A 13,438-nucleotide genomic window follows, 5' to 3' on the forward strand; every position below is an offset into this window, starting at 1 on the left:
TAAGTATTTATTAAACCTTTATTAAAAACCGTTGTGCCAGGCACTGTGATAAGCTTGGTGCAGACAAACAAGGAATAACTTTTGCCCTCAAGGAGCTTACAGTGAGCTTGGGGTGGGGGGAGGTATGGAGTGGTGGGAACAACACGTGTACAGATAATTAAATACAAAATAAATACAAAAGTACAAGACAATTTTTTTTGGGGGCAGGGGGACCCAAATAACTGAGCGAATCTGGGAAAACCTCTTACAGGAGCAAAACCTTGAAGGGATCTGGTGATTGTAAGAGATGGATATGTGGAGAATGTGTTGTATGCCACCTTTGAAAAGGTAAGGAAAAGGCTGCTTTACAGGAGTCTAGTTCATGAGAGGGTGTAATGAGAACTCAGTCTGAAAAGAGGCTGGAGGTAGATTGTGAAGGGTCTGTATGGGACACTAGAAGCAGTAGGCAGCCACTGAGGCTTTCTGAGCAGGCAGTGACATGGTCAGATCTGTGCTTTAGGGTTTATTCTGTTTGCTGCCCTTTGGAAGATGTATTAGAGCAACAATAGACTTGAAGCAGGGGCACCAATATGGAGGTGATTGGAGTGGTTTAGGAGAGAGATGGCAAAGGTCTGAGTTAGGGTGGTGGCTTTGAGTCGGGGGAAGGGATCGAATGTAAAGAATGGTACTTAAGTAGGATCAACAAGACTTGGTAATCGATTAAATGTGAGGTGTGAGGGAGCGTAGAGAATGGAGAAGGATTTCCATTTGTGAGTTTGTATGCTTGGAATTTTGGTGGTGTCCCTGGACAGAAGGAGGGGAATTAGAAGAAGGTGTGGGTGGGCTTAAGGGGAAAGATGAATTTGGTGTAGGATCTACTGAGTTTGAGATTGTGATGGGTCATTAAGATTGGGGGATACCCTGCGAGTCTTTGGTTAGGATTGGAGCACAGGAGATAGGTGAGAATTTAATAGTTAGATTTGGGAGCCATGTGCATGTAGATAATAGAATAGTGGGTACTGAGAAAGAAGAGGGTGATTGAGGCAAGGACAGATCCCTGAGATACCGAGTTCTGATGCCTTTGATTATTTTTCCTTTACTTAGTTATTTACAGTTTTATTTTCTTGGTTCTCCCTTCTTACTGCATCATCTCATACAAGTCTTCTCAGATTTCTCCAAATTCTTCATTTTCATCTCTTACAGCACAAAAATATTCAGCTGCATTCACATACCATAGGTTTGTTCAACCGTATCTTAGTTGATGGGCACCTACTTTTTCCAGAATTTTGCTGCCATAAAAATTACCCCTGTGATTAAATACTTTTATATATTTAGGACCTTTTCCTCTGAGACCATCTAGTCCAACTCTCACATGCGAAACAACCCCAGAGAGAGAAAGCAAGTCAGTTGGCAATATATTGGTTAGACCTGGGCTGTCAAATCTTGACTCTGTCACCTACTTTGTGGCCTGGGGCCTTCGGAGGCCTTATTTTCCCTCTTTACAAAATGAAGAGTTTGGATTTGCTGATGTCTAAGCCCCTTCTAGTGTTAGTTTCTGTGACTCTGACACTAGTTACTGCCTTTATTTCCATGGGCATGTTTGAATGGCCCAAGGCTTTTGTTTGGCCCAAGGCTTTTGTTTGCCCCAAGCAAGTTACTCATGGTTAGTTCTCCCTCAGCCTAGGGGAGTACCCCTTGCTGATAGAGTCCAAGGACTCTTGCACCTCCTTATGCCTTATGCCAGTGAGCCACCTTAAAGACTGAATGGGAAATAGGAGAGTGAATAGAACTTCCAAGCTAAGGATTTGGCCCTTATGTGCCTGTGGGGGAGGCCTCCCTGCATCAGCATGAACATAGGTAGCTTGGAAAGCTCCCCAGTGAGTAGTTCAGTCAGATTGTGGTCCTTTCTGACAGCCCTTATTCTCTGAATATCTCTGGGCAGCTGGGGGCATGGGGAGCGAGGGAGCCAAGCCCTGTTAATGAAATCCCAGACCTGAGTTTCTCATTAGAGAAACACTGGATGTCCTGGATGAACGTTTGTTGAATCAATGAGCTGAGGAGAACTCAGGATAAAACAACAGGAGGCTTTTGTGGTCAATAGATGCAGAAATAAGACCATAGTTTGTACTGGGAATGTGCTACATTCTGTGACTGGGAGGAGAGAGTGTCAGGAGAAAGGGTCAGCACTTCATTTGGGTGAAAACAAGCTTGGGAAAGTAGTCATGGGAGTTCAAGAGCTGGCTGGGGTGGGGAGTGGGGGGCCAGGGCAATGACAAAGCAGCTCTTCTATGATCAGTTCTGGAAGAATTCCCAGAGAAGCTGTCACTAATTCTTTAAGTAATGAGGGAGGCACAAGGGTGGTGGTTTGTTAATGAGTTAGTCTAGACTCAGACTCCACTTTCACAACAAGAAGATCCCATAGAAAGTGCTGCATAATAGGATTTAGAACCCGAAGGGGCCTTTAAAAGCCTTCTGGCCAACTTCATTTTTATACAAGAGGAAACAGGGTTAGAGAAGAAGAGAAACTTGTCCAGCAAGGCTCCGGTGGACACTGGCAGGCTGTCCTGGCTAGCAAGCTGAAGGGTTTGTGAGCTTCTGAACCTCAGGCATTGTTGGGGGAGGAAGGACATGGACTGACAGGACCTGGGCCAGACTGATGGAAAGGGGATCTGTACAGGCTTTGGGGAGAAAGTCTTGGATCTGGAGTCAGAAGAACTGGGCTCCAATCTCAGCTCTGCCATTTAGTTATGCCTACTGATCCTGAGTGGATCACTTATCTCTGGGCCATGTTTTCCCCAAATGTAAGATGAGGAGATTGAACTAATTGATCTTTAGGGGCTCATCCATCTCCAAATCCTATGGGAGGGAGATAATTGCCTTTTCTATCTATATACATTTGTTCTTTCAAGCTTTCTGGAGACACCGGGGACCAGGATTTCATGATACCCCTCCCAAAAACTTCAGCCTCTTGTGTGTCTAGGAGTGGAGCTGAGGGACGGAGAGCAAAAGTGAGACTTGGGGAATGAGGTCTGGTGGGACTGGGGTTGGGAACAGGTGGAGAACTTGGAACATCACTATCAGAGAGCTAGATTTGGCTGTGGCTCGGGTGGGTGTGCAGTCCTAGACTTTTAGTGTGCCATGGACTGGGCTGAAGCCTTAGTGTTCCCATCTATAAATGGGGTGCTGCTTTTGAACTTAGGTCAGAGCCTGGGTCATGTGCAGGACCAGAGATGGTGAGGGAAACTCAAGAGGCTTCTGGTTGCAAAAGAACAGAAAAAAAGCCTCCAGCCTCCCAGGTGGGCTGCTGTTGACCTGGCCTTTGAACACAATTCCTCTCTTGAGAGAACAGTGTAAAGTTGACCTCATTCTTTGACCCACTGGGGCAGAGTGGGAGAATGGGAAGAGTCAGGACACAGTTGGCCTTCCCCAGCATACCTTGGAAGCTATCCAAGAGTCTTTGGTCGGTGAGGAAGTAGGTAAGGATGTGAGCATCTGGACAGCTTGGGAGGGAAGACTGAGAGTTTAGGGAAGGTTGGAAATGGAAGTCTGGCCTTTCCTTCAACCTCAGGGAAAGTGGGTGCTGGAGGAAGGTTGTTATTCCTTCCCAGGTCAGGGAAGGGACTAGAGCCTGGGGGTTTGAGGTTTGAGTCATAGTCTAGGGATAGGAAGGCCTGGAGTAGGGCAGGGAGCCAAGGGAATAGGAAGGCCAGAAGCTGGGACAGGGTGCAGGATCAGGGACATAAGGTTTCTGGTCTGGGCTTAGGAGGGAAATTCCTTCCTGTTCCTTCTCGATGAGAAATAAGAAACCTTTTGACCCTGCCATGCCAGGGATAAAACTGGGTGCCAGCCTCGGGTCATAGGTCTTGGGCCACGGTCAGTGGTCAGCATGTGGCCAGCTTCTCACAGATCCAGCCCTCCTGTTGCCCCCGGCAGAAGGCATCATTCCAACGGCCGTTGTTGGCGCGCATTGCCACACAGTCCTCCCCCTGACCCTGGTTGTTGGGCTCCCCTGGGCTCCAGTTGCTGAAAGCAGATAATTTCCAGAAAGAGAGAGGGATGGAGGAAGAGAGACAGAGACAGAGACTGTGATTGCTCTACAGCCCTGGCTGGGAGCTTTCGCTCCATCCCACTTCCTCGGATCTTCCTCCAACTCACCTGTAGTTCAGGGGACTCCCATCCATCCATATGAATTCTCCTTCCATGTCCAGGTCTCGGAGGCCAATCCAGGAGCCCTTCTTGTTGGCCTTCTGGGTTAGGAAGGCCTGAAGAAAGGTCAAACAATTGATTACAGCCCCCAAAGGTAAGGGCCAGGATGTCTGGGTCCCCAGGCTTGCCTACCTTAGGACCCATCACCTCATGGCGCATCAGACATCATTTTTACAGAGCCCCTCTATCTTTCCCCTAAGTAGAGCTATTTCATCCTAGCCCCATCAGTCTACCCCTCTGAAAAGGGAGGAAAGCATCCCTAGAGCTTCCCAGGGCTGGGCCCTTAATCCCTATTAAAACCCTCTACATTCTAAGAGGGCTCTACCTAGGGACCTTGCCTGGAGCCTACTCTGGTCACTCAGCTTCCCTTTTTCAACTGAGTTCATCTGAAACCCCCTTGGATCTCAGACCCTGAGATGTCCTACCTGCTCCTCTTTGTTTTTGATGCTGACGAGCCGGCCTTGAAGGTTGATGCAGGCAAACTTGGCCTGGGGCCATGTCTTGGGCTCATTCCCAAAAAAATAGCATTTTTTCTGGAACAGTTGCCAGTCTTTTGGGCAATTTTTGCAGACAGAGCCTATAACAAGAGAAAGAGTCAAACAAAGGGGTCAGGAATAAAGAAGCTTCCAGCCACCCCTCATGGCCACCTTCAGGTTTTTTCTTATAAGCAAATGGAGCCTAAGATAAGGAAAGAAGCACAGAATCTTATCATTGGAAAGGATGTTGGAGGTCATCACCATCATCATATCACTCCCATCACTTCTGTGGATAGCTATTAACATCCTCACCTCCACTGTCATTATCACGCTCACCATCACCATTATTACCATCATCATCTCCACCATTACAATAGTCACTATTAATATCACCACCACCATCACTGTCATTGCCAACTTCTCTCACTGCCACCATCATCATTGTCTTTATTACCATCACTCCCACCACTTCCACCAGGTGGCTAGGTGGTGCAGTGGATAGAGAGCTGGATCTAGAGTCAGAAAGACTTGAGTTCAAATCCAGCCTCAGACGCTTTACTAGCTGTGTGACCTTGGGCAAGTCACTCTGCCTCAACTGTGAAATGGGGATGATAGGACCTACCTCCCAGGATTGTTATGAGAATCAGATGAGATAAAATTTATAAAGGGCTTAGGAGAGTGCCTGGCACATAGTATGTGTGCAAGTAAATGCTTGTTCCCTTTTCCATTTCCACCATCACTAACAATCACCACCACTACTATGCACTGTTATCTAAAACCACTATTAACCTCGCTGATGCCATCATCATTATAACTGCCATTATCACCACCACTCTCATTGTCAGCATCACCAAAGGTGTCACCATCCTCACCACCACCAGTTCCATCATCACCAACATCACAGCCATTAGCTTCATCATCTTCACCGCTGTTTTCAGTAACAGCACCACCACCATCCTTTCAGTCTCTTTACCATCGTCAATGTCACCATCACCATCACCATCACAATCAACAGCCTCACTAGCGCTTCTCTACCGTACCATGATCTGTTGTCCCTATGAACATCACCACCATAAACATCGTCACCGGAATCATCATGACCATGAATTCTACCAACATCATCAATCTGTGTTCTCAGTTTCTCACCCTGGGTTGGCATGGCTGTGTGGTCTTCTTCAAGCCTGTCCAGTCCTTGGGAGGGCTGAGAAGCAGTGGAGTGTGGGGAAGGGGAAGAGGGGAGAACTGTCCATCCTAGACAGAGGAGCCATCACCATCATTATCACCATCACCACCACCAACTACCACCGTCGTTACTAAGTATTAAGTGTGGAGGACTTGGTTTGGACAGTGGCTAGACAACCCTTGTTGGGGAAGCTGTAGAAGTGATCCCTGTCCTGAGAGGGAATTTGGATTGGAAACAGTGGAAGGCTCTACCCTTGGGGTCTGAGACTGGGCTGTATGAGTGGGGAGGAGAGCAGGCTGAGAAATGAGAAAGGAAGATAGAGATGGTAACACAGAAACTCTATTGATGAATCCAGAAAGGCTGAAAGGTGGAGATGAAGTTTTGACCCCACTTCCCAGGGTCTGGGGAGTCTGTTGGGTCAGATTATTCAGTTTTGAGGAAAGGGCTACGTGGAGGAGTAAAAGGGAACCGAGTTGGGGAAGCTTGGAAGGGAAGATCCCACCCTCACCATTTGCCCTTTGGAATTCGGTCCAAAGCTTCTCAATCTCTTCTTGCAGTTTTTCCAAAGCTTGAGTAGCAGTGTTTTTCTCATTCAGCACTGTGGAAATTTGGGCACATTGGGGGTGGGAGAGGAGATTTTAGTATTGATGTCTTTCTGGGACCAAGTTCATCTCTCCACTCCTCCTTCACCCTTTTCTGTCCCCTTCCTTCAGGGCTTGGTTCTGTGTTCCCATAAGCCTCCTCCTCTATCCCCATCTGCTCACCCTGGGACCTGAAGGTTGTTCCGTCTTCTTGAAGTCTGTCCACTTGTTGAGATATCTGAGAGGCTGGGGTGGGGAGGGAAGAGGGGAGAACAGTTCATCTTAGGCAAAGGAGTAAACCATCATCCTCTTAGGACCTCTGTCCCTCATATCCCTCAGGACAACTTCCCCTCATAGTCTCCCTCTCCCAGGGCTCCCTCCCATATGCCTTATGTTCCTTAGGGTCCTTAGTTCCCATCTCTGTTGTTCCTCATCTGTATTCCCCCAGCCACTATATTATCCATTTGCCTATTTGACATCCCGCATGTCTCTAAGCCCTGAGATCTTAAGGCTATCTGTTTAGCTGGAGGTTCCTTCAGGGTTCTGGGAAACTGACTTTTGAAGAACAGGGTTGGTTTGTGGGGGCAAACTTTCCCTTCTGGGCAGAAAGTCTTGGAGTTTCCCTGTCCTCAGTTCCTTGTCCTATGATCCTCTCTGGAGCCTAGAGGCCACCACAGGTGAACTCCTAAACTCATTTCTCTGGATTGATTCACGGTTCCTTCCTTTTCCAGGGCTGATGCCTCTGGGCCTCTGCTATTCTACGCCTTTGCCCCACCCCATTGAGAGACTGAACCAGCTCAGAGGCTGGTGCCAGGCTTTGGGGCCCAAAGGCATAAAGTCATGATCCAGGAGTCTTGGGGAAAGTTCAGGTGTTTGTCTTTGCTAGCAAGGAAGGCAAAGATTCCTCATACTTTGTCCTCAGCAAAAAGCCATCCTGCCATCATGGAACTTTCTCACCTTTAGATTTCAGGGTTGTTTGGTCTTCCTGGAGTTTGTTCACAGCCTTGGAGAGCTGAGGGACTTCAAAGGAAAGTGAGAACAAAGTTGATTTGGGGATGGATGCTGCCTCCAGAACAGAGGGTTTGTAGTCCTAGTTTCCACCCAGGGCCAGAGATTTGGAAGGGATCTTATAGTCCATCTCTTTACTCTGCCAACTCTATTTCCAATAAATGATCATCCCATTTCTGATGGTAGACGTCTGAAGGGCTTCTAAGGGTAGTCCATTTCAATTTGGGACAACCATATTTGTTAAGAGACTTTTCCTTATATCAAGTGTAAATTTGCCCCTATAATTTCTAGCTTCCATTACTGGTTCTGTCTTCTGGGGTCAAGCAGAATAAGTCTCTTCTCTCTCTTTTTGACAACTCTGCAGATGCTTGAAGACAGCCCTTCATTTTCCTTTTCTCTTTACCACATTAGACATCCCTACTTGCTTCAACTAAACCTCATGGGCATGAAACAAGGTCCTTCACTATCTTTGCTGCTCTCTGAGACAGTTTCCAGAAAGACAATCAGTGTCTTTCCTAAGTGGTGATACCTGTATTGGAACATGATACTGATGAGGTCTGACCAGGATAACTCAATGGAACATTGCGTTTACCACTACCACCACCACCAACCCTGGACACTAGAGCTCTCTCAATGCAGCTTAAGAACATGTTCATTGTTTTGGCTGTCATATCACACTGTTGATCCATACTCCACTAAATCTCCAGGTTTTTGTTTTTGTTTTTTTTTTTTGAAGAAAAGGAGGGAGTCAGGACTCTCCTCACAGGTCTTGGTGGTATGGTAAGGAGATTGGTGAAGTCATATCCCATGTGTCAACCCATATCCCATGATATGTCCCAGGGACCGGTAAGGCAAAATGACCTGTCTTTGTCCTATGGGTTCAGAGAGGGGATGGGACTTCCTCAAGGTCACACAGTTTCTCTACACCACCTCCTCCCCCAATCCTGGCCTTCATGTTGACATGGACCTGGCTCTCCTGTTGTCCCACAAACTGACTGAGACCCATTCCTCCAGCATGACCCTAGATAACACCTAGTCTGAGATTTACCATCATTTTTGAGGTCCCATTGATCCACCTGTAGCCTCCTGATGATAGTCACAATCCCAGAGTCTGAAAGAAGAGAGAGGAAAAAGTCAGGGCTTGGGCCAGAAGAGTCATTCCAGAAGATAAGAAGTGGCGTGACATTCTAAGAGACCATCTATCTAAGAAGCCATTTTGTGGTCTGGGGGTGGGGGTGTGATTTTTATGGATCAGGGATTATTTCAGGATTAATAGGTCATTCCTTAGAAGGGCACAGAGTCATTTTGGGTTCTACAAGCCTAGGGAAGAGGAATGTGAAAAGCAGGCAGAGCTGAAGAGTCTAGAGACTTGAGTTCTAGACCAGTCTGGTTCAGCCCTAGTTCCCTTGTGACCTTGGATGAGTCACGTTCCTTTCCAGAGACCCAAGGTTCCTCATCTGCAAACTGTATTGGTTGTGTACTCTGTGATTCTGGGAGATGTGGGAGGGGGCGGTGGAATTGGAAAATAAAAAATAATTATGGGGTGAAGCTGAGAGGCAATTGGGATCTTTGGGTCTTAGGAGGGGAATACAACATCTTAAGGTCTCATTGGGTGATATACATACCGTTGTGATACACACAGGACTCCTGAAGCTTCTCCACGTCCTGAGCTATTTTTTTGACTAGAGGAAATCAAGGCAATATGAGTGCTCACCTTTTGTACATGCCCCTTTCCCTGGCCAAACTTTCTTCCTCACCCCCATCCCACCTTCACCCCCACAGCCTTTGAGCCCTTTTCATTGGGTTTTCAGGTTAATGGTTTGAAGAATGGGTCCTGGAGTAAGAAGCAGGGGCCAGAGGGTCCTGAATGGAAGTATAGGGTGGGGAGATTCTTACACCGAGTTAGGAACAAGAATAAGAGTGTTCCCCATAGGACCACAGAGATCAGCAGCACAAAGGTAAAGAGAAGTACGCTCTTCTCGCAGGTCTTCTGGCCAGGCAGCTTGGTGAATCCTGGGAACCAGGGGAAGAAGAAAGGAGGAAGAGGTGAAGGATGGGTTTGGGGAAGTAAGGCTCTGTTCTTCTCTTGTCTTAGTCTGGCATTGGGCCTTTATCTTGGCCATGGAAGGCCTGACTTTAGCCTCTTTCCTCGAGTCTAAGACTCAGGGTTCCTTAGGCAGGTGATGGGATCCTGAGTGAGGTCAGTTGGCCAGGGGGGGGGCCCAATAGAAGGATTCCTTCAGGATAGAATTCAGTTCAGCCAGCATTTGCTAAGCTCCTACCTTGTCTCAAGAACTATGCTAGACCTTGAGGATATAGAAACAAAAATACAAATATGGTTTACAGATGAAGAAAGTGATTTGTTCAAGGTAACGTAAGTGTTAAATGTCTCTCAGGGTAAGATTTGAACTCAAATACTCTGACTCCACTGGAAAACATGCTGGTGGTGAGAAAGACTGAAGGCAAAAGGAAAAGGGGATGTCAGAGAATGAGATGGCTAGATAGTGTCATGGAAACAATGAACATGAGCTTGGACAGACTTTGAGAGACAGTGGATAGAAAGGTCTGGCATGCTGTGGTCCACATGGTTACAGAGTCGGATATGACTGCACAACAACCTCTGACATCAAATACCAGACTCTATTGTATGACCCTGTCAGCTTGGCCATGTGGTTCCATGCCCTTGAGTGGCAGAGATGCCCATTGTTAGACCGTTCCCTTAATTATTGGCTCAGGGCAGGAAGAAACTCAGGGGTTTGGGGTAAAGGACTGGAGCAGCCACATACCTTCATGCCCTTTTCTGTCCCCATCACTGGAGCCCCAATCTTTGGTCCTTCCAACTTCCCTGAGTCTGGTTCAGCCCTAGTTCCCTAAACCCCCTGATGATTCTCCTCTCCCCACTTCTTCCCCATTGCCTGCGATTCTGATTCTATTTTCATTAACTGTTTCCCTCCTTGAACCCACTACTACCTTTAGAATCATGCAACCACAGAATGTTAGAATTGGAAGGGATCACAGAGGCCGTCTAGTGCAACACACACTCAGATAAGGATTTCTGCTATTATATACTAGACACTAGTAACTAGGTGTTAGGTCCTCTACTACTTCTGCTTGGAGACCTCCAGGGAAGGGGTCACCTATTCCATAGAAGAATGTCTAGTCCTCTGTTCTCCAACTCCTGGATCCATCCTTGCCTCTATCTCCCATACCTGAATCTCCCCATTCTTATCTGTTTATTTCTGTATTATCTATATCTATACCATTTCCACATCTGTCTATTTAATCATTTGTATCTATTTCCCCATTCTTATAGATAGGAGTATGTGTGTGTGAGCATGTATGTACACATATATATGGATATCTATAGATATACAGACATAGATGTGTATGTGTATGTGTGTGTAGGGTTTTTCTTAGTGGGTAGGGAAACTGGCTCTCCTGACTTCACTCAGACTGGAAGTGCAGTGGCCACTCATGATTCTAACCCCATTACTGATTGACACAGGAGCTTTGACCTACTCTTTTTCCAATTTTAGCCTGTTTCACCCTCCTTGGGCAGCCTGGTGGTCTCTTGCTACCGGGGGCTTATCACTGGTACAGGACTTAGTCTAGAGCCAGGGATGGGGAACCTGTGGCTTTGAGGCCACATGTGACTTTCTAGGTCCCTGGGTGCAGCCTTTTGATGAGTCCAAGTTTTATAGAACAAATCCTTTTATTAAGGGATTTGTTCTGTGAAGTTTGGATTCAGTCAAAGGGTTGCACATGAGGACCTAGAGGACTGCATATGGCCTCAAGGCTGCAGGTTCTCCACCCCTGGTCTAGACCCTGTAGCTCAGAACTCCTAAGTTCAAGCTATTCACTATCCTCACCCTCCTTGGTAGCAAGGATTACAAGCATGCACCATTCTCATACTCTGAGATATACATGCTCAGCTGCATTCTCATGTTCTGCTTCCTTTCATATTCTTGTCTTTAAAGTCCCTTAATATTGTCTCTCCATTATCCCATGTGCCTATCTGTGGTGTCTATGCTGCTACTTATTACCTGTGTGACCTTGCATTAGTTAGGTGACTTAGTGGATAGAATGACAGACTAAGAGGAAGTTCTGAGTTCAAATCCTACCCTTCCATCTTTCATAGGTGTGATCCTGGGCTAGTCACTTTACCTTTGTCTACTTCAGGTTTTTAATCTGTAAAAGGAGGATAATAACAGCACCTGTCTCACAAGGTTGTTGTGAGGATCAAATGAGATAATATTTATAAAGTGCTTGGCAAATCTCAACGAACTATTTAGATGTTTACTACTAAGACAGCCTCTATGAGTCTCAAATTACTCATTTATAAAATGAATTGGTTGGACTAGATGACCTCTGAGGTTCCTTTCAGCCCTGAATCTGTGATCCTGTGACCTCATTTCCCTGTCTTTCCATATTCCAAACCCTGTTCTCTAAGAGCATACTTCCCTCTCTCTCCATTAACACATCCTAAATTCTCCTCTCTCCCCTTAACTCCCTATGTCTAGAGTGTCTTTGATTTTGTCATAGGATCCTAGGGACTAGAATCTTAGAGATTATCCTTGTAAGAACCTTTCATTTTATGTATGAGTAAACTGAGGTCCAGAGAAGAGATGGGATTCTTTATCCTCTCCTCTCTTCTCCTGCACCCTCTCTAATCACTAGCATTATAACAGAGAGATAAACAGTCAGAAAGACCTGGTTTTGAATTTTGCCTCAGATTCTAGCTCTATGACCTTGGGCAAATCACTTAACTTCCCTGTGCCTCAGTTTCCTCATCTGTAAAGTGAAGGAGGTTGGAATCTATGACCTCTAGGGACTTTTCCAACTATAAATCTATGATCCTTTGATCTACCCAAGAATCAGAAGATGGGGTGCCTGGGGAAGGTCTGACCTAGGCCCAGATAGCCTGGTCAGGGAACATGAGCCTTGGAAGGATGCCATCTTATGGGGCTCAGTCACCTCATCCTCTGGCAGCCATCAGACCCTAGAAAGCCCACTGAATGCCAAGAGCCTGGAGTTCACTGGAGGGAGAGAGGAAGGCAGGAGGTACAGCACAGCCAGCTTTTAGTCATCTCCAATACTCCCAGCACCCCCTGTCTCCTACCCCATCCCTGCCCCACTCCATACATATGCCCTCACCCTGGCTTCTTGGGGACATCCTGCTGAATTCCACTTGCTCTGTGCTGCCGTTCCACTTGGCCTCTGGCTCCATCAGAGGTCTAGAGGCTACAGCCTGGTTTTGTAGTGGGGAAGAATGACTAAAAAGAGGGAGGGCGGGGCCTTTGCCCGGAAAGCCACCATAAGGCTTTCTTCTTCCTTCTCCTCCTCTTTTTCTTGCATTTAAACTTTCCTAGAAATCCCCAGGATTAGGAAAGAGGAGAAAGCTCAGTGTGCTCTGAGCGATCTCCCTGCTCCTCTGCCCTCCATCATGCTCAGGCATGGGAGAGTGAGTCCTAAACGAATTTGGGCCAAGCATAAAAAATGCACATGGGTCCTCTCCTCCTCCTCCTCCTCCCAAGCTGATCCTTCTCAGTTCTTCTTCTGTGTCTGTTGCTGTTGGATCAAGGGTACTAGAGACACCAGTCAGTGTGAGGGTCTTGCAGAGGTGGTAGTGATCTTGCTTAGCTTTCTTTCCTGATAGGAGTCCTCTAGCATCTGCCAAAGAGCCTGCTTTGGCAATCGTTCCATCGTGAGTAAAGGTCAAGTCTTTGGTTCAGAGTAGAAGGGTTAAGTTAGAGGGAGGGTTTGAGTAAAGGTCAGAAGTCAACAATTTAGTTCATTCCAGCAAAACAACTGTGATAAAGGCCTCCTAAAAGCACCAAGTCTGAGCATGTGCCACCCTCTTCCCCTCTACCCAAATTCAATTGACTCCTCTGGCTGTGTGTGTTGTCCAGGATCAAACATAAAGTCTGGCTTTTCATAACCCCCCCCTTTCTTAACTTTACAGAATTCTTATTCTTTCCTTTTCCATATACTCGGTGATGCAATGA

At 46.7% G+C, this 13,438-nt stretch overlaps 1 protein-coding gene across 2 annotated transcripts; it reads right to left on the reverse strand.

Moving 5' to 3' along the window:
• Window positions 1–4: 4 nt before the first annotated feature.
• On the reverse strand, window positions 5–12,696 carry FCER2 (Fc epsilon receptor II). Of its 2 annotated transcripts, XM_072600887.1 has the most exons (11): window positions 12,588–12,696; window positions 9,330–9,446; window positions 9,059–9,115; window positions 8,482–8,544; window positions 7,383–7,445; window positions 6,609–6,671; window positions 6,353–6,442; window positions 5,808–5,912; window positions 4,611–4,762; window positions 4,135–4,241; window positions 3,717–4,002 (listed from the first exon to the last, which is right to left on the reverse strand). In XM_072600887.1, the coding sequence occupies exons 1-11, from the start codon at window positions 12,658–12,660 to the stop codon at window positions 3,861–3,863; spliced, it is 1,032 nt and encodes a 343-aa protein (XP_072456988.1). In that variant the 5' UTR covers window positions 12,661–12,696; the 3' UTR covers window positions 3,717–3,860. The 2 variants fall into 2 exon arrangements, with proteins under 2 accessions (XP_072456989.1, XP_072456988.1); XM_072600888.1 differs by lacking the exon at window positions 5,808–5,912 and having other exon boundaries at window positions 5–4,002.
• Window positions 12,697–13,438: the final 742 nt, after the last annotated feature.

This window comes from Notamacropus eugenii, chromosome 4, assembly GCF_028372415.1.
Source record: "Notamacropus eugenii isolate mMacEug1 chromosome 4, mMacEug1.pri_v2, whole genome shotgun sequence".
In the NCBI taxonomy this organism is placed as follows: domain Eukaryota; kingdom Metazoa; phylum Chordata; class Mammalia; order Diprotodontia; family Macropodidae; genus Notamacropus; species Notamacropus eugenii.